Genomic DNA, 20129 nt, shown 5'->3' with positions numbered 1-20129 from the left:
CAGGATGGGGGTATTGGGTGGTGTGGGGGGTGCTGTGGAGCCCTTTTACCTAGAGCACCAGTTGACCAAAGGCCAGCCCTGTCTGCTGTGATCCTTATATATTGAACAATCGCAGATGTAGCACCTTAAATTGTGCTTATAAGCGGATTGGGTGGATTATTACAATGTACAGTTTTAGTGCTTCATTACAAATCTACTATTAAATCATTTTAGTAACTGCAGGAACAGCAGCAGTATTTAGTACTAAGTACTGTATTTCATTCATTTATTTTATATTAAATATTAGAAAACAGGAGCTATATGTCCAAATTTTATTATTTAATTATTTTAAATATTATAACATCTGCTTTTAGTGCTAAACACAATTTTCTCCACTGAGTTCTTTTTATATTAAACACTGTAAACCAGGAGCTATTTTCAGAGCCCTATTGGTCTTGTACCTTGGACTAAAATGGAGGGTCAGTAAGCTAGTCATACCTCAGCTGCCATTTGGTAGGGTAGGCAGTGTAACAACTGCTTGATGCTCTCAGGCAACAAATTGGCTCAACAGTATCTATTTGTGAGAGATTCAAGTACTAACTAGGGACCACCTTCTCACAATCTAACATATCCTGTAAGCAGCACACACTAACACAGCATTGTATACAAACTCATTATAAATTGTTATACACTGAGACTGTTAAAAATTCCTTGCCCTGGCCTCCAAGGCCCACTTAAACTAACTAAACACTACAGCATTAGCATAACCACAGCAGAGTCAATTGTGGTAGAGTATCCCAAATCCAGTGTATCAATTCACAAGGCAAACCTAAATAAAAATGCATTAGTGATAGGTGACTCAGCAGTCAGTCACACTGATTCTACTCAATAAGTGCAGCCTGTTGCTGAGCTTTCATAGGTTCATAGGTTCATACTAGGCTATCTGCCCTAGGGCATTTATAAGCCTAGCCAGAGTGTGTGTGGCTTTCACCACCCCTTAGGATGAGAATACTATACCCATTAGTTTGCTGTGCCTCTGTCCAGCAGTGATACAGAGATGATTCCCGGGGTAAACCTACGATCTCCCATCCACTTGTCAAGATTTCTCTTGAACAGAGTCAGTGAGGGGCTCTGCCTCACATGGACTGGGATTCTGTTCCATCGTGTAGGGAGTCTCTGGGTGATGAATCTGTCCCTCCAGCACGTCCTATTTATATCCGTGTTGAGGTTTAAGTCTCTTGCTCTCGTGGCTCTGGTGGATTTGGATTTTTTGAGGTGGAGCATGTCCATTAATTCGGGTTGGACATGGCCTTGTATGTCAGGCACAGATCACCTCTGAGCAGATGGTATGCGACTGAATAGAGCTGGAGTTTCTTCAGTCGGGCATCGTATGACATATATTTGAGCCCCTTTATCCTTTTGGTGAGGAACTTTTGGGGTCTTTCCAACTGCTGCAGGTGTCGGGTAAGGAACATTCGAATGGGGCGTTGTACTCAATCATTGGTCTGATAAGTGAAGAGTACAGGGGTACAATGACCTCTCCTGATCTGGATGTGAATCCCTTCATGATCAGGTGGGCAATGTAGAAGGTCTTCCTAACCACTTTGGCAATGTGAGTGTCAAAAGAGAGGTTACTGTCAACTTGGGTCCCCAGGTCCCTGATAACTTCTTCCGTGTTTAATGGATTACCACCTATGTGGTAATTAGGGGTTACCTTGTTTTTCCCAAAGGGTATGACTATACATTTTTTGGCATTTAGCTTAAGGCCATGGCTCTGGCACCAGTTATCCATTTCTATGAGACCTTTCCGGAGGATGTCTGTGTCTGATGGAGTGTCAATTATGGTGCCCAGTTTGCAGTCATCTGCAAATTTTGTCAGCCACAATCCCCCTATGTTTGCCTGCACTTCAGAAAAATAAATGCCGAACAAGAGGGGGCCCAGGACTGAGCCCTGTGGGACACCGCTCGTGACCGGCTTAGAGTCTGACATGGCACCAGCAACTCTAACCCTGTGTGTTCTGTCCTTGAGCCAGTTTGCAACCCATCTTGTGACATATGGGTTTACATCTAAGCTGGTGAGCTTTTCTATGATGCCCGAGTGGGGTATTGTGTCGAATGCTTTTGCTAGGTCAAGGTAGGCTGTGTGAACTGCCTTACCCTCATCAATGGCCTTAGTGACTGTTTCGAAAAGATCGACCAAGTTCAAGAGGCAGGATCTGCCCTTGACAAAGCCAAATTGGGTAGGATCCAGTGTCTGTAGGTCCCCAATGTCTTTATTTATGAGTTCCATTATGATCCTCTCCATAGCTTTGCAGACAAGGCTTGTCAAGCTTATGGGGCGGTAATTTCCAGGGTCCGTAGAAGCACCGCCTTTGTGGAGTGGGACCACAGTTGCCGTGACGCCATTCTTTGGCACGTATCCTGTAGTAAGGCTAAGATTAAACAGCAGCCTTATGTGTGGGTTTAGTTCCTCATTGAGTTCGTGTAGCACACAGCCGGGGACACCGTCCGGTCCCATTGATGCTGTGTTTTTTGCTTTAGAGAGAGCAGCTCTCACCTGGGCATCTGAGATGTTTGGGAGGCTAGACTCTGGTGGGATAGATATTTCTCCTTTTGGGGGGGAGGGAGGGGAGAAATTTGCACTGAACCTGTCTGCCAGTATGTTGGCAATGTCTGTGGGTTCAGTGATTTTTTTATCATTTTGGACTAATTCTGAGCATATCTGGGAGTTTCCACCCTTTCTTTCAGGAGCTAAGATATCCAGTGTCTCAAGGGCCCTCAGGGACCTTAAACCAGACATATGATTATGACATGGTGTTTGTCCATGTGGGAGTAAATGATCTGGTACACAAATCCCTGAGGGATATGCGGAAAGTAATGTCAGAGCTCTCCATGCATGTCACAAATGCAGGAAAGAGCTTGGCGTTGAGTGGAATCCTTTCTTCAAACCTTGACATTGTATGGAATTCTTCCTTCATAAGAATGATACCAAAGTGCAAAGAAAAGATGATTGGCTTTAACACATGGCTAAATAGCTGATATCATTCTAGGAGGATCCAGTATGTATGAGCATGCTTGATAATCAAACCTCTCATTCCAAAGTTTCCATATACTGGCGAAAGCCGCTACTTCTCCAATAATGCCTTTTTATAGACAAGGCGCAGCTAATACACTTCCTAGTATCATCGTCATCATCAGCCCCATTTTTCCCATTTTCTAGATGGAGTGAGGATGTCATGTCAACTGTTGCCATCTATTTAGATTCAAGCTCATTCTACTGCCTTCTTCGACAGTCATCACACAATCCATCCATCTCTTTGATGGATACCTTTGTTTCCCCTTGCCTTCTTTCTCTATGTCCCATCTCTTCTGAACCAGATTGTCTTCTCCTTTTCTACACATATACCTGAACCACTGTAATCTGTTTTCTCTGAACGTCTCTGTAATTGGAACTACTTTGATTTCTGCTGTGATGTCCTTATTTCTTCATCTTTCCAACATTATCCATCTTACCAGCCATCTTAGGCACTTTATCTCCATCACCTCTAGCTTTCTCAGCTGTTCTGCTTTACTGCCCAGGTTTCTGTACCACATAGTAGTACTGGTCGCACCACTGTTTTGTACACCTTACTTTTCAGTTGTCTGGCATTCCTCTGTCATATATTACCCCTGACACTCTGTGCCAGTTGGCTGCAGCCCCTCTAATTCTAGTTATGACCCTCTTATTCAGATTTCCCTTCTCCTCAACCACTCCTCCCAGATACTTGAAGCTGTTAACATGTTCCACAATTTTCCTTTCTATCACAATTCTTAACTTCTGATTTTCCCCATGTGTTGCCATTACAGCTGTCTTGTCTGTTCTCAGTTTTGTCCCGTGTGCCTTCAGTTTTGCTTTCCATTCTCCTGTCCTTTGCTCAAGTTCTTGCTCAGAGTCTGCCTATAATGCCAAATCATCTGCATACAGCAGCTCTGTCCCCTCTGGCCTGTTTGCTAGTATAGTCCATCACCATTATGAACATTAATGGGCTCTGAGCTGAACCCTGATGCGCATCCATTCCCACTGTGATCCCTTCTGAGTCCGAACACTGCTTATACTTGAGTACATTGGGTCCTTGTACATAGCCTGCACATTCTGCCAATGTTTCTGAGACTTCAGACCATTACAGGTCTGCTCAAATCAGCTTTGTTGGGATCTTGTCAGATGCTTTCTGCCAGTCTAAGAATACCTGGTTGGACTCTTTCCTTATCTGTAGCTTCTTCTCCGCTACCTGAATAACTGCATATATTGGGTCATTTGTGCTGCATGCTGATATGGATCTGTACTCATCACCCATCTTACTTTCCACTACGCTGCAAATTCATATATCATTCACACTTTACAGAACATTCATGCAGTGTGAGGAATTTGATTTCCTAACGTAACTAGTAAATGAGTCAAGCACAATTTTGCAGCAAGGTGGCTCTTCTCAGTGCTTGTATTCTAAAGAATAAGTTAACAGATCTCCATGCCTCTTGAACTCTTGAACCTCAGGGCATTTTTTTCCTAACTGCTTCTGTATCATATGCTTTAAGTGTGTAATCTGAAATGCCCATTTGTTTTTCTGAGTAGTTTGAATGCAAGACTGAAAAAAAAGGTGTTAGAACAGTGGTACTTATATCATGTATAGAAATAGATATTGAATGGGAGGATTTAATGAGTGCTTCTGATACATCAAGGCATTTTGTTAGTAATGCTTAATCTTTCAGGACTAATGTAAACTAATTTTCCTTTGTTTCTCAGACATTCCTGATGTATACTATTTACATTCGTAATTTCTGTTACTAGCTCATGTACCCTTTCTTCTTCCTGATGACCCATACTCATATTTTCCTGCATACAGCTTGAAAGATAACATCAAGCCTACAAATGATGATATGATGGATATGCAAATACATCTCTTGTATAAGATGATATTGTGGCCTTTTTTTATAAACTGACGAAATTTGTGAAGTCCAAAAAGTATAAACTAAGTCTACGTTTTGAGTTTAGCAAGCAAATGTAAACTGAAGTATTTTATGGTTCTCTTTTCTTTTCTTCTTTCATTCTGACAGTCGGTCCACCCTATACTCTGCATTTCCGGATAAAATATTACTCATCAGAACCAAATAACCTTCATGAAGAGTTTACAAGGTAAGACACATCAGTATTTAGTGCATTAAATCTCATATCATGTGAATAATGATTTTGTCTGTACTTTGGTGCTTTTTTAATTACATAATTTCTTCTTTGGCCCATACTGCAACCCCTATGGTCACAAAGTCCCATTCGTTGTTGGTCAGTTTGTTCTCTGAGCCCCCGACATACAAGTTCATTTAGAAAGGGAAGTGAAGGAATAGAAGGTTTAGTGGCTGTCATCCTGCCAACTTTCATAGTTTTTTTAAATGTTACTAATAACCCCCCCCCCCCCCCCCACACACTAACCAGAAACACAGCACAATGTGTTTCTGGACATATGCATTCTAGTATCTAACTAACTAACTAACTAACATAATTGCACTCCTTGGTAGGCTCTCACTTCCACATCTCTGATATAGAAGACATTAGCTCAGACCTTCCTTGGAATGAAGTTCTTGGACCAGGATACCCCCCCCCCCATTGGTTAAGACAGCGTCACCTGCTTCATTCCATTCTTACCTAGGGTTGCCACCTTTTCAATTGCCCAAAATGGTTTGTTTTTTTGTAGAAACGTCATATTTTGCAGGGCAAAACATACCCACAGCCAGTACAAAGGAAAGAACTTCACTTTTTTGCCTAAATAAAAGCTTATTCTTGTAGCATTATAGATGATTATTCTGTTTCTTATAACATTTAGGTGTTTCAGATACAAAATAATTGTTTTATACAACTACTAAAGAAAATATAGGAACATTTTTGTCCTAAAATCTCAGGACATTTGCCATTTTTTCAATTTTTTTGCAGGACACAACTGCCCAAAGAGGGACAGTCCCTCGCAAAGTGGGACAGGTGGTTCATAGGTTCATAGGTTGGTACTAGGCTATCGGCTCTAGGGCCTATGCAAGCCTAGCCATAACAATTCCCTGGATATTTCTTCCCACAATATTTAATTCTCCAGGCCCCTGTCTAGCAGGGCGACTGACATGATCCCCGGGGTGAATTTCCTATCTCCCATCCAATCATCAAGGTTCCTTTTGAAGAGGGCCAATGAGGCGCTCTGCTTGATATGTATGGACAGTCTATTCCAGAGTGTGGGGAGTCTCCGGGTCAGGAACCTATCCCTCCAGCATGTTTTGTTCATTGTGATGACAAGGTTTAGATCCCTGGAGCGTATGGCTCTGATGGATTGGGATTTCAAGTGGAGCATGTCCAACAGCTCAGGGTTTGACATGGCCTTATATGTTAAGCAGAGATCGCCTCCTAGTAGACAATATGCCACAGAGTATAGCTGGAGATTTTTTAGACGGTCAGTATATGGCATCTGTTTTAGGCCTGTGATTCTTTTAGTGAGGTATTTCTGTGGCCTTTCCAGCTGTTGCAGATGTCTTGTGAGGTACATACCAAACGGGGCATTATACTCTATAATGGGTCTAATGAGGGATGAGTACAGTGGGACAATGACCTCCTTTTTTCTGGATGAAAAGCCCTTAGTGATGAGGTGTGCCACATAGAAGGATTTCCTGACTGTTGTGGCAGTGTGGTTATCGAAAGTGAGAACACTGTCCACCTGTGTCCCTAAGTCTCTCATGACACTTTCGATGTTTAGTGTCCTGCCACCTATGTGGTAATTCATGGGTACATGTTTTTTTCTAAAGGGGATAACTATACATTTCTTGGCATTAAGCTTGAGCCCATGGCTCTGGCACCAGGTATCTGTTTCTGTAAGGCTCTTTTGTAAAATATCCACATCACTTAGGGATTCAATAATGGCTCCCAGTTTGCAGTCATTTGCAAACTTTGTTAGCCAGAGTCCTTAGTGTTGGCCTGTACTTCAGAGAAGTAGATGCCAAACAAGAGTGGTCCCAGGACTGAACCCTGAGGTACTCCACTTGTCACTTGTCTGGAGCTGGATTTGGAGTCGGCTACTTTTACTGTCTGGGTTCTCTCAGTAAGCCAGTTAGCAACCCATTGAGTGATGTAGGGATTTATGCCCAGCTTAGTAAGTTTATCTATGATTCCAGAGTGGGGGATGGTGTCAAAGGCCTTGGCGAGGTCCAGATAGGCTGTGTGGACTGCCTTACCCTCGTCCACAGCTCTGGAGACTGATTTGAAGAAGTCAAATAGGTCCAGGAGACAAGATCGGCCCTTCACAAACCCAAACTGGGTGGGGTCCAGTGTTTGAAGGTTGCCAATGTCTTTGTTTATAAGTTCCATGATAATGTGTTCCATGCCCTTGCAAATCAGGCTTGTCAGACTGATGGGACGGTAGTTCCCGGGATCCAAGGTGGATCCTCCCTTGTGGAGCGGGATAACTGTAGCTGTGCGCCACTCAGTGGGCACGAAGCCTGAGGTGAGGCTATGATTAAACATGACACTTAGGTGAGGTGCCAGTTCATTTTGTAGTTCATGTAGTACACAGCCTGGGATGTCATTTGGTCCCAGGGATGCTGTATTCTTAGCTTTGGAGAATGCGGTTTCTACCTGTGTGGCCGTGATTATCGGAATTTGGCAATCTTTTGGTATTGAGATGGGCCCTTTAGGGGGTGAGAGTGGGGTGAAGTTGGCACTAAATCGATCTGCCAGGATATTGGCAATATCCTTGGGATCAGTAAATGTAATGCCATTCTGTTGTAACTCAGAGCAGATCTGAGCATTGCCATTTAGATTCTTGACATAACTATAGAATGCCTTGTGGTTGTCTTTGGGATCTTTGGCAATTTTATTTTCGTAACTAGCTTTTGAGGATTTTATGAGGGATCTCAGCTTCTTACTGAGGCTGGTGAGGGAGTTTTTTGCATCCTGGGATTTTCCTCTTTTTTGCAACAGTTTCTTCCTTCTGTTGTATAGTTTGTTTATAGCAGAGGACCACTAGATTGGCTTCCTTTTTTTGGAGAAGAGCATCTTGGTTCTATTTGGGATGTCACGATTCATGCATGAGTGGATGTGCTCGTACAGTGCCTTAGTGTAGGATTCTGCAGTCGAACTTCCAGATCCTGTCTGCGTGGGTGTTGTGAAATTTGTCACTTCTGACTTCAGTAGCTTGAAATTGGCTTTGGAGAAGTTTTTTAAGGAGGTTTCCTTACTGCGGGGTGGGGGTGGGATGTGGATGTCAAGGGTGATTTGCTTATGGTCAGACCTGACCAATGAGGGGGTGACCACTGGTGTGGAGCATCTATCTCCCATGTTGGTAGTGACCAGGTCTAGGATATTGGAGCCCCTGGTGGGACAATGGATTAGTTGATCCAGGGCGTTGGAATTTATGAATTCCAAGAACCGTTGGGAAAAGGAGTTGGTACCCGAGTAGTTTTCCCAATTAATGGCAGGGTAGTTGAAATCACCCAGTATTAGGGTGTTTGTTTGTATCTTAATATTTTCCATTATGTTTAGAAAAGTGTAGTGAGAATCTTGGGGCATGGTTGGGGATCTGTAGCAAGCTACAATTTGGATTGCAGTCTTACCTAGTGTTAGTTGCACCTGGAGAATTTCAGATACATTGTGTTGGGCAACTAGTCTGGAGGTGTGAATATCCTTGGTGAATATGGACACTCCTCCACCTTTAGTGTTTCGGCCCTGGTTTTGTGGCCGAAAAGTGTGGTAAGAATTGTAGCCTGGTATTGCAGGGATGCTCTCTTGAGCCTTGAACCAGGTCTCAGTTACTGCACAGATATCGATGTTCTCCATTTTTAGGAGTGCCTCGAGAGAGTGCATTTTGAGGTTTAGACTTCTAGCATTGAGTAGCATTACCTTCAGATTTTGCCTGCTTCTATCTGTTACGGTGGTGGTTTTATCTTTTGAACCTTGCCTAAAAAAGGCACTATAGGGGTGGCAAGAGCTTTAGCCAGTAACCTGAATCCCAGGGGTGACAGGTGCAGACCATCTCTTGCAAAGCATTGTGGTTTGTCGATCATGTCTTCCCAGGCAGACATATACTGGATCCCCTTTGAATGACACCAGAAGCTTAGCCAATTGTTGAAGTCAATCATTTTGTCCTTATACTGTGGTATCATTCTGGGCGAAGGCAGGATGCTACTCAGGGCTAGGGTCATACCTGCCTGGGTCACATGATCCAAGAGCTCTTCCATATCTCTTTTCATGTAGTCCAGGGAGGTACGTCTCAAGTCATTAACTCCAGCATGGACAATGACAAAGTTGTATTTGTACTTGTTGTGGAGTGACTTGAGTGCATGCGTTATGTGGCGGATCCTGGCACTCGAAAGGCAGCTGACTGTAATTTTCTCCTTGTTCAGTCTGGTGAGTGGGACATCAGTGTGCCTGACTACACACTTATGACTAAAGTGTTGGGTACATTGTCTTGCCTTAGGGGCTGTTGTTGGGTGGCACACTGGTGTTATGAGCTATGTGTCACTTTGGTTGTGACTGGTGTTGGTTTGCGTTTCGGCTTCGGAGGTCCTTGTTGCTTGGGCAGGTTAATGTTAAGGATCTCCGCATATGTGGGTTTAGTGTTGCTATGTGTGGGTGTTGATGGTGTGGGTTTTGAAGGGCTATGAGTTGCTTGGGGTGTGATGCAGGTGTTAACCTTCTCCTTTTGACTGTCTAGCACAATCTTGGCCGGAGAGAGCTTTGCTTCCAGTTTGGCTATGTAAGTGCATCTCACGCAGGTTGTAGTGTTGGGTGGTAGGAGGAGAGGATTGTCTGTGTACATGAGGCAGTTGCCGCATTGCCCCAGTATGCCCAGATTCACCAGGTGGACAGGAGAAATCACTGGAAGCTGACCCTTGGACATGCCTGTTTAGGTGCTTTTATGTAAAGTTTAAGAGCTGTTTTCCCTTACCTTGACAATGTACTTTGCAATTATAGGCTGTTTAGTGCCTATGATTAATTTCTCCTTATTGGCAAGGAGAGCTGAGTGCTTGTATCTGTTTCAGGCTTCCTAGTGCTTTCCAGCAGGTTCTAGAGCAAGTGCTAGTCACAGGGGTTCAGATTTTAGTGCTACTACTGAGAAACCAGCTAGTTTTAAGGGAATATCTGAAGAGCAGACTTTCTGGCACCTGGAATAGTTTACCTGTAGCCTCGTAGTGCTGCACGATGTGAAAAATGTGCAAACACATGCGTTTTTAAGCCAGAAAGTTGAAAGGGATAGAAATCAGCCCAAAAGGCTAATAAAATTACAATTTCAGAGCTGGAAACCACTCCTCTAGCGTTAGATAGGCAGTACAATGTTCACCAGTCCCACTGGTAGGCAGTAGGACTTCCCTCTACCAATGCAAAGTCTGGATAGCTCTGAGCACAGAAAATAAAGTCCTGAGACAAGCAAAGCCTGGGATATGGACTGGCTAGAAAAGTTGGGAAACGAGCAAATAACCCTATTCTTACCCAGTTGGCCTCTCCAGTATTTCAGTCATTAGTCAAACTTGGGATGTTGCATATGTAATTCAGGCCAAAAACACCACATCACAAAGCTGGCTTTATGTTGGCAGTAATTTGTTAGTAAGAAAACCATTTTTTATTCTGTGTTTGTGTATCTGTTTCTCTGTATACATATCTTTGTCACCCTCTGTGGGTCAAATTCACCACAGTTGGTCTAAAATAGTAATTATCAAAGAGAAAAAAGCTGTTACTAATGAATGAAAAACATGATCACACGTATCAGCTTTTTTTCTATGCAAGTTTGATGAACAGTGTGGATCAGGGGCTTACCTCTTTCCTCACTGTATTACATTCTTGGAGTTGGTATATATAATTAGCAGGGGGAGTGGGGATTGCAGGGGGGCTTGCCCCCTACAAAAAACATTTATACTGTGTTTTCATTGTTTTTTGATATTCTCGTTATTGAGCATTTGTGCTCAATCATTTGCCGTTTAGCAATATGTTTTTTCGAGCCAGTGCATGACACTTGTATATATAATTAGCTTCAGTCTGGAAGAGTACAAATACAGAAAACATGCCTTGGTACATAACATTATTCCAGAGACTAACAAAGGTCATTTTTGTAGAGAATAGTCTTTACATAGAGTACAAATAAAAAACAAGTATGTTGTAAAAGAAAAGGAGCTGCAGTGAACCAAGATAAAGGCAGCAAGGCAATATGAAATGGTTAAAGGAAAGTTTTAAGAGTTCATGTGTGGTATGGAGATTTTACACGTTTCGTAATCAGAATGAAAAACAATGGGTAAAATAAGATGATGTATCAAGCACATAGAAGGAGAGTAGATATGCTGTTGATGTTTGTAGTATACACTGGTATGTCACAAATGACGCCAACCTAAAATATTAAGTTCAAATGACATCCATTATGGCAAAACAAGGAACTAAGGATGCAATGAGGAGATGAGCTTTAAACTTAGGCTGAAACTTTTCAGAGTAGGAGACAGAGATACCTAAAGTTTGGGTCCAAGGATCAATAAACAGTGATGCGGTATAGCTTTGAGCAGTGACAGGTTTGAGTTGGTGGTGGTGGAGTATGGGAATCGAGAGGTGTGAAAGTTAGAGGTGGGAGTTGACCTTGTAGCTTTCATTGTTTCTGATTTTAATAGTTGGAATAGCGAGAATCTAGTAGAAGGTATCTTTGTTTAAGGGTCAGACAGCTTTTTGAAATGTGGCACCCTAGTATTCAGTTTAGGGAAGTGAGGGATGCTCCTACATATCTGGTTGGTGATGAGCTGGAGTGCATTTGGGGTATGTTAGATGCTGAGATGATTGAGGATCCCACCCTCAATCTGAGATAGAAAGATTCCTTTGCCTGTAGAAGATCTAGCTGCATGAGAAAGAAAATGATGGATTTTCATAGCAAAAAAAAAAGGCAGTAATTTTCTCTTTTTTTTTTTTAATTGTGAAGTTGAAAATTAAAGTTTGTTAAAAGTTAAACGCCTAAATAACTGAAGGAGAAAAATGTTGAGTGGATTGCAGTTATTGACTTTAATGTGCCAAGATCGTAAATAATTTCTGATTGGTTCTGAATATCTTGACTTAGATTTTTGCGGAGATTAAACTTCCCTGCAGAGCCTCATCATATAGCTCCTCTGCCTGCACCCAAATTACCTATTTTTGAGGGTGGAAACTGAAAGCCCTGGGCTAGCTGAAAGCATTATGGCCCATTCATTCCTGCATAGTAATGTCTAGAGTTGACGTGCCTACTAGTCCTGCAGGGCAGCCCGTTCACTCCCTGGGTGGAGCACTACTCCTGCTCCTTCATCAGCTCACTGAGCGTTGCTATATACTGCTTTCTGAGGGGGACAAGACTCCACATGACCTTCCCCCTCAGCTTGTGCACTGGTTTGATTAGCTGCTAGGGAGTTTGATGACTTACTTGGGAGGAGGGGGATTGCCTTTCCTTGGGGGGGGGGGGTGAGCAAGCAGTGGTAGTGGCGGAAGCTGGCTCTCACCTCTGTTCTGCTGACTCAGCAGCGACTGGATGGTGGATATGTGTTGGGATGAGGGTAGGCAGTACAGGGAGCGCATAGGAGTGACCACTCAAGCTGGTGATAGTAGCCATTGTCTGCAGTTGTGAAGTTGCAAGCATGCAGGGACTGAAGGACATAGTTGGTCCTTGCATCATTTTGACCACAAGGCAAGGGTTAGGTGATCCACTAGAAGCACCCTCGTAGGTGAGATGCTGGTAAGGGCGCATCCATTCAGATGTCTGAGTGCATGATGGTCCCTCCAGATGGATCTTATCAGTGAATCTGCAGACTGCCCACCCCTAGAATACAAACGGGCATGAATCCAGTAGGCATGATTGTTGGCAGGCAGATAGGAAAAATGCCTAAGGGAAAAATATGATCTTTCAAAGACCACAGGGCAGTAATTGTGCTGTGACCAATCCAATAGCTGTGCTGTTTCATTGAAAGAAGGTTTTGTTTATTTTGGTATTCTGATAATTAGTTGTAAACAATTTTTCTAGGATTTATTTTTTAGGATGGGCAGTCTTAAGATGGGGCAGAAGTCAGAGGTTCTAATTAATTTAGCTTTTTAATGCAGAGGTTTTATTGCAACTGCCTTCCATCTAGTGGATATAACATTCTGGCAGATATGCAGACTGTAAATATATTGAAAAGGAACTATGAAAAAAATTATTTTCACAACTTTATAAACCCTAGAGCTATACTGCATGAACTTTTTGCTCATCTTTGGAAATGTGTTTAAGAATTGTTTCTATGTCCTGGAGTTTCTAAGGTGTTTGAAATAGAATCGTATAGTATAAAGTGAAGGCGATGGATGAGGGGGTCGTTTGGTAGGTAGATGTCTCCGGCACTTATACAAATTAAGAAAATTCTTTAAGGAAGCCTGAGCATTAGAGTGAGCCTTGTGTGCACTGAATATTATTTGCTATAGTATTTTTTAGATTGTTTATATCCATTAAGAAGATTGATTTCATTCTAGAAATGTTTGGTGTTAAATAGGAGGGAGTGTGCCTGTGCTGGCAGCAGTGTATATTCATGTATATTTATATGGCTTTGTGGCAAAAGATTGAAAACTTAAATGGTCAAATGCCAAAATCTCAATCACAAAAGGTCGAAACTCGAAAAAAACATCATCAGAAAAAAAATCTACTTTTATGCAGGGGTCATGCCCCCAACACATCTTGCAACTTATACATGCTAGTTCACGGATCACATTACAGTGGGGAAAATGCAGATTTACTATGCTCCTCTACTGGACCCATGTAAGCACTTGCTCTTTTGACTGCACAGGTCAGGAGATTTGATGTTCAACATTGTTCTAACAAGTGGGCTTCATAATTCTTGTCTTGCAACTTTCTGATCATATGATAGTAATTTGACATTCTCATGATCACTGAAATCATAGTAAACCAGAAAGGCAAACTCATAGTTGCCGATGTACTGTGACCTCCCACTAACAGATACCAACATTTTCAGTATTTTGTGATTTTGATCCCAAATGCCAGCAAAAACACACATTCGATAAACTGAATGAGTTGCACAGACATGCACGCACTCACTCGTGTGTGTGTTTGTGTGTGTGTGTGTGTACACACACACACACACATATATATATATATATATATAATATAAATGTGTATATGTATGTATATATGTGTGTGTAGATATATATATATATATATATATATATATATATATATATATATATATATATATATATATATATATATATATATATATATGAGTAGATATAGATATGTAGATAGACAGATGTAGATATTGGTCTAAGTCAGATCATCGACTTTTCCGAAACTTGAAAAAAAATATTGAAGAGACCATATGATCGAGTTTGCGAAAACCCGAACATCAAAAAACATCTAAATTTTTTACATTTTTGCAGGGGGGTAAGCCCCCTTGCACCCCTCTCACCCCCTGCTAATTATGTATACCAACTCTGAGATCATCCTACAATGAGGAAAAGGGCACATCTCGTGATCCTCGCTGTACCCCAACTCCATTCAAAAGCTTCAAGTTTTCCAAAACTCAGTCATATGACGTGGGGCTGTGTTACAGCATATCAATGATCATTACTTGTAATCAGATAGATACAGTTATTCACTTTTATCTACAGACTGTCTCAGTATGTACTTTTTAATTATTGCCACTTTACCAAGTCTTGCAATCAACAAGGATGGCCTCAAGTGAAATGTAGCTCATGAAAAGATGCCATGGATCCCTCTAATGCACATTAGTCTCCCTGCACTTCCCCACTGCCTTTCCCTTCATCCTGGCCCTACACCATCCAGAGAGATTATTTTCTTGCTTTTTCACAATTTGTCTTCCTTTTTAACCCCCCTCCCAATGCTTTTAAGAGATCCTAACTGGCCAGGACTCTACTGCAGTAAGTTTTGAGGATGGGACCGAGTTAAGATGGGTTCCAGGGGGTGCCCCCCCCCCAGAATTCATAGTGCTTTAGATGTTCTGAAGTGCATCTTAGAGCTTTTTTACAACCTTTTGATTTCGTGATGGCCGAAATAAAAATGCATGAGTAAGAGCCAGTACCATGGGGAAGAGGGATACAGTTCTAACTACAGTCCTAGACAACACTGTTTTGATTAGCAGCTTGAGTGCCTGAGGAACTGGCAGGGAGGGTGAGATGTGAATGCTCATCCCTTGGGGGCATTTGGCTGTGCACTCCTTGCAGAGTGGCATGGTCCACAGGGGAGAGAAACTTTCAGACATACTAAAGCAAAAAAGCAAATGCGGGGGGGGGGGGGGCATGCAGCATGATAGGGAGCCAGGATGTTCTGATCTCCTCACCAGCCCTGACCCTTATTGAAATATGTCCAGGGAGGCAAGTAGAGATTGTTAGACCTGGTGAATGAGTAGGGGCACTTTGATTCCCTGATTGTCAGCTGCAAGAAGGAAAAAAATCACAAGTAAGGAAAGAAATTCAATCTTATTTTTTCTTTCAAGGAGGAATAAGCTGTGTCTAACTTAACATTCAAAGTTAACAAAACGGTAGCTCTCTGGTAAACTGAGAAAACAAATGCAAATATATAAATCCTGTCTTGGAATAGTGCCTGCCTTCCTGCCCCTCCAAAAATTGGATAGTTACCTTTTTAATTTCTCCAAATCTTTTGGGTTTCTAATACCAAGACGAGAATGGACCCCATTCCTAAGTCAAAGTAAGACTAAAGTTCATGAAATTAGTATTGTATCAATCTTGGATGTCAGCCAGAAGTGCTCTTTGCAGCTCCCGCAATGTGCCTAGTAATAACTCCTGAAATTCGTATGGAGTTACATGTACTGGTAACGTATCTAAATATGATTGTAGATTCTTTTTATAAGGCCAGTTGCTCCTACTACTGTTGGAACTGTCTGGGTATTTTTCTTCCACATTGCTCTCATTTCTGCCTGCAAATCCTGATATTTTATGACTTTGTCTGTCTCTGTAATCAAGACACTATAGTCACTGGGTATAGCAATTTCAATGATCAGTGCTACTTTTGTCTTCTTTTCATTTCATATCTAGTTTTCTTGCATCTCTGTTTTGAACTGTTGGCAATGGATGACCCCACATGATGTAGACTTCATCATTTTCTGTGATGCTTTGTGGCTCATGTTATTTTGTGTTTTTCAGCTACTTCATTATTATAATGTTTGCACAATCCCCATTGCAATAGTCTTGCCACATTATTATGCCTTTCAGTATACAGTCCTTCTGCCATTAGTATATTACAACCAGCAACAAGCTGTGCAACTGTTTTCAATTCTGTTTTACAAAACCTACGTTTGTCTGTTTCTCCCACATGTTCAGTGGACTTTGTAAACCAGTGTGTACATAGACCACTATCTTGGGCCTCCAATATTAACCTTTCATCTTTTGGTTTGAATTTGCCTCTCCTTAACCATTCCTGCATTCAGTCTTGATCAACATGAGGTTCTTCCAGGAGTTTTCTATACTTGCAGCTTTATTTATGCATTTTCAACATTTCTTGCCTTCTCATCTGATCCTTCATCTTATATTCTTTCTTTTGTCTTTTTGCCACATTCAATTGCTGCCTGATTTTTTTCTATTTCTGGTTTGATTTCTCTTCCTGCTTGATGCTGATATGCCTCTGCTAGACAAAGTAGGAAAGTCATCTTAGATTTATTCTCCTTATGTTTCAATGCTTTCGCTATGTTTGGGTCTTGTGAGGTCAGCAGATTATACGCAGATCTATGATTGCAGATCTGTACATGCAATCAATTTCAAGGAGGCCAATACCTCCTTTGGATGAGGGGATATATAATCTTGGTATGCACTGATTTTTTAAAACATTTGGTGAGCTTCAAGCATCCTTCTTGGTTTCCTGTCTAATTCATCCAACCCCTTTTGAGGCCAGACAATCACTCCAAAACTGTAAGTTAGCACAGGAAGAGTAAATTGGTTTATAGCTTGAATTTTATTCCTAGAGTTCAACGCTGTTTTCAGGATTAATTTAAATCTTCTAAAGTATTCCTTGCAAAATTTTATTCGCATTTGTTCATGTTTTATTGTTGATCCTTCATCAATTTTCAAATATTTATACACTCTCTCATGCTCAAGTTCTTTTATATCACATTCTTGTCCCAAACGTATGTTTTCTTGGTGCTGCAGTTTTCCTGCTTTAAAGGTTGCTTTTGCACATTTATCAAGACAAAATGACATTCTTATATCATCTGAAAAAGTTTTGACTACTTGCAGTTGTGCTTTTAGTTCCTCATTTGATGAGCTATACAGTTTTAAATCATTGACAAAGAGAAGATGATAAGTCTTTACACTTTGTTGCTTTCTGGAAGCCAGTTTAGCCATGACCTGATCTGTTAAGCAGGCAACTTAATGGGTTAAGGGCAAGGCAAAAGAGCAACAGTGACAGAAAGTCACCTTGGACTATCCTCCTTTAGATTTTTATCCCTGGAATAATAATTTGTTCTTGATCATGGCTTAACTACAAAGTGGTTTGTCACATTTCGTGGTTGCTGTGATGTAGTTTATCAGTGAAGGGTGTATCATATACATTTTTCAGCACTCTTTTATCCATGATTGTGGGATCCTGTCAAATGTAGTCAATCCATGTCCTACTTAGAATCTTCCCCTTTTTACAATTCTACGATATGACTATTTTTTAACAACAAATGATCCTTTGTTCCATATCACTTTCTTTTATTGCCCTTTTGTTCTATTGCCATAATTGAATTTTCTTTTAAATTACTCTAAACTCTGTTGGCATCAATTCCAGTGTATAGTTTATACATCGTCGAAAGGCGGCAAGTTATTGGTCTATAATTTTTAAGGTAGCTTGTAGGGTCACTCTTAAGTAGGAGCATTGGTTTTTCCGGTTGTTAGCCAGGTTGTAGTCTATTCGAGGTGTGCATATAAATAGTGCTTACTCATGGCTAAATCTTCATAAAAAAAGATGTTAATACTTTTAACCAGAAGTTAGGTACTGCATTTGGGCCTGGGGTTTTCCATTACATTATCCTGCACCTTTGAACTTCTTCTTTCTTTTACTTCTTCTATACATTTAGCATCTTTGGTATGTTCCACAGGATCTTCATAAATACTTCTCCAAAATGTATCTATTTCTTCTTTTTTTGTGGTCTTTCAGTTTCTTTTACCTTGTTTCCCACTGCTCTATAAAACTTTTTTATGTCATCACTATAGTGCCTATTTTGTACTTTTCCTTTATATTTATCTGTGTATCTTCTTTGTTTTTCTACCTGTGCCGATATTTTTAGTTTATTATTTGCAATAGTGCATGATAAATCCTGATACTGCACATTGCTTTTATCATATCTATCTTTGAGTATTTTTGTTGATCTGTTCCCTTTTCTGTACTCTTCCAACAGTGACACTTCTCGTCTTAATTGTTTTACAGTTTCCTTTATTTGATACTTCCATGATGGTATTCAATCTCTCCCCTTCCTTTCCCTTACTGCCCTTTGCTCGTGTGGTAGAATTGTATCTGTTAATTTAGCTGCACAGTAATATATCATGTTTACTTCTGTTATATCATATAGATCACTATGAACAGTCCTAATTACTGTGTTCATTTGTTTTGTCAAACGTCTGACATTTTGCGTTTTATTGACCTTTTGTAGTCTATTTTTTCATTGATCTTAATACGTCTATCTATCTGTATTAAATCAAGCAACTGTTCTCTAAGCTCATTTTCTCCTAAACTGAGGGCACATTTTTTGTTCTGCATTTCCTGTGGGTATTCTATAGAAAGTTCTGTAGTCTCTTCCTGTTTCATCCTTTGCCCTGTCATATGGGAACTCACTGGCCTATCACTCCTCAACATTGACTGCATCAGACTTGCCACAGTTTCCAGTACCTTCCCTTGCTGTCCAACTTTAAGTGAACATTTATACTGGTTTCCTGTCCAAAATACCTTCATATGACAACTGACCAGTTGCTTTGTGTTCCACCGGTTTCTCCTTAATTTGGATGTCCATTGCTCTGTCCTGCTGTGGTACTCTCTGACTTAGATTTTCTACACTGAATCCTTCACTTTGCAGGTAGTCCATAACCTCAGTTTTTATTTCTTTAACTTCTCCATTACTAACCTTTTTTTCTGCTTTTCCTTTTTGTCGTCTTATTTTTTGTATTGTAAAGTTTTCCATATCCGGATTCCTTTGCCTGTATTTCTCTTCAAATATTTTTGGTGCTGGTCTTCTGGTATTGATTAGATTTGCTTTCTCCATTGCATAAATATTACACCATATTAAATCTCTTTTTCTTTCCCATGTCCATACTTCTTCTAATGTCTCCTGATCTTCCTCTTTCTCCTTACTTTGGGGACTCGTTCCATCATGCTGTGATGTAACCTCAGTTAGACCTTCTACACCAAATCCTTCACTTCACAGGCATTCCATAACTTCAGCTTCTATTTTTTTTTAACTTATATTTTACTGATGATCTTTTCTACATTCCCTCTTTGTGACATTTTTTTATTGTGAAGTTTTCCTTTACCTATATTTCTCTCTGAATGTCTTTGGAGGTTGCCTTTTTTGTATTGATTAATTTGGCTTTCAGTTTTGCATAAATATTGCACCATATCAAATCTCGTTTTCTTTCCCATGTCCATATTTCTTTGTTATACTTTTCAAAAATCTCTAGGTTTTGTTTGTATTTTCTCACTTCCTCAGATGCTTATTTTTCCAAAAAAGATCAAAGTTTCTTGGTCTATATAATGTTTTTCACAAATCTGTTGTATTCGTGAACACACATTTTTATTTGAAGCTTCTGACAGTTTTTCTTGGTGAAGTATTTTTCTTTCCTCTAATTTATCTCTTAATCATTTTGTATATCTCATGTCTGGAAGTTCTGGTCTTTTTGCATAATAGTAACCATACATAATTTCTTTCTTATCCTCAGTAATCACCTCTGTCTTTATGGCTCTTCTTTGGCTCATCAGTTTTTGTGGATTACTCCTTCCTTCTACAACAGGGGGACCATCCTCCCACTGGGCCTGGCCCCGTTGTAGGAATGTTTCCATATTTTGAGGATATTACAGTGTCATATTTTCCAGACCTGGCACCAGTGTGCCTACCAGGACTGGGCACTTTTATATCCTGGGTCTTGTGCACCCAGCTATCTTTTTTAA

The 20129-nt window shown here is 40.8% G+C and overlaps 1 protein-coding gene across 1 annotated transcript in view; it reads left to right on the top strand.

Annotated features, from left to right (window-relative positions):
• The window catches only part of LOC122796516 (band 4.1-like protein 4B), a 2320263-nt gene that overhangs the window by 1428975 nt on the left and 871159 nt on the right, over positions 1–20129 (top strand). The window contains exon 4 of the mRNA XM_044065074.1: positions 5071–5149. Within this exon, the coding sequence (XP_043921009.1) occupies positions 5071–5149 (79 nt within the window). The remainder of the gene's footprint in view (positions 1–5070; positions 5150–20129) is intronic.

This window comes from Protopterus annectens, chromosome 3.part0 (genome assembly GCF_019279795.1).
Source record: "Protopterus annectens isolate FY-2018-M chromosome 3.part0, PAN1.0, whole genome shotgun sequence".
NCBI classification, from domain to species: domain Eukaryota; kingdom Metazoa; phylum Chordata; order Ceratodontiformes; family Protopteridae; genus Protopterus; species Protopterus annectens.
Note: the sequence above shows the minus strand (reverse complement) of the source record. Positions and strands in the feature narration are given on the sequence as shown.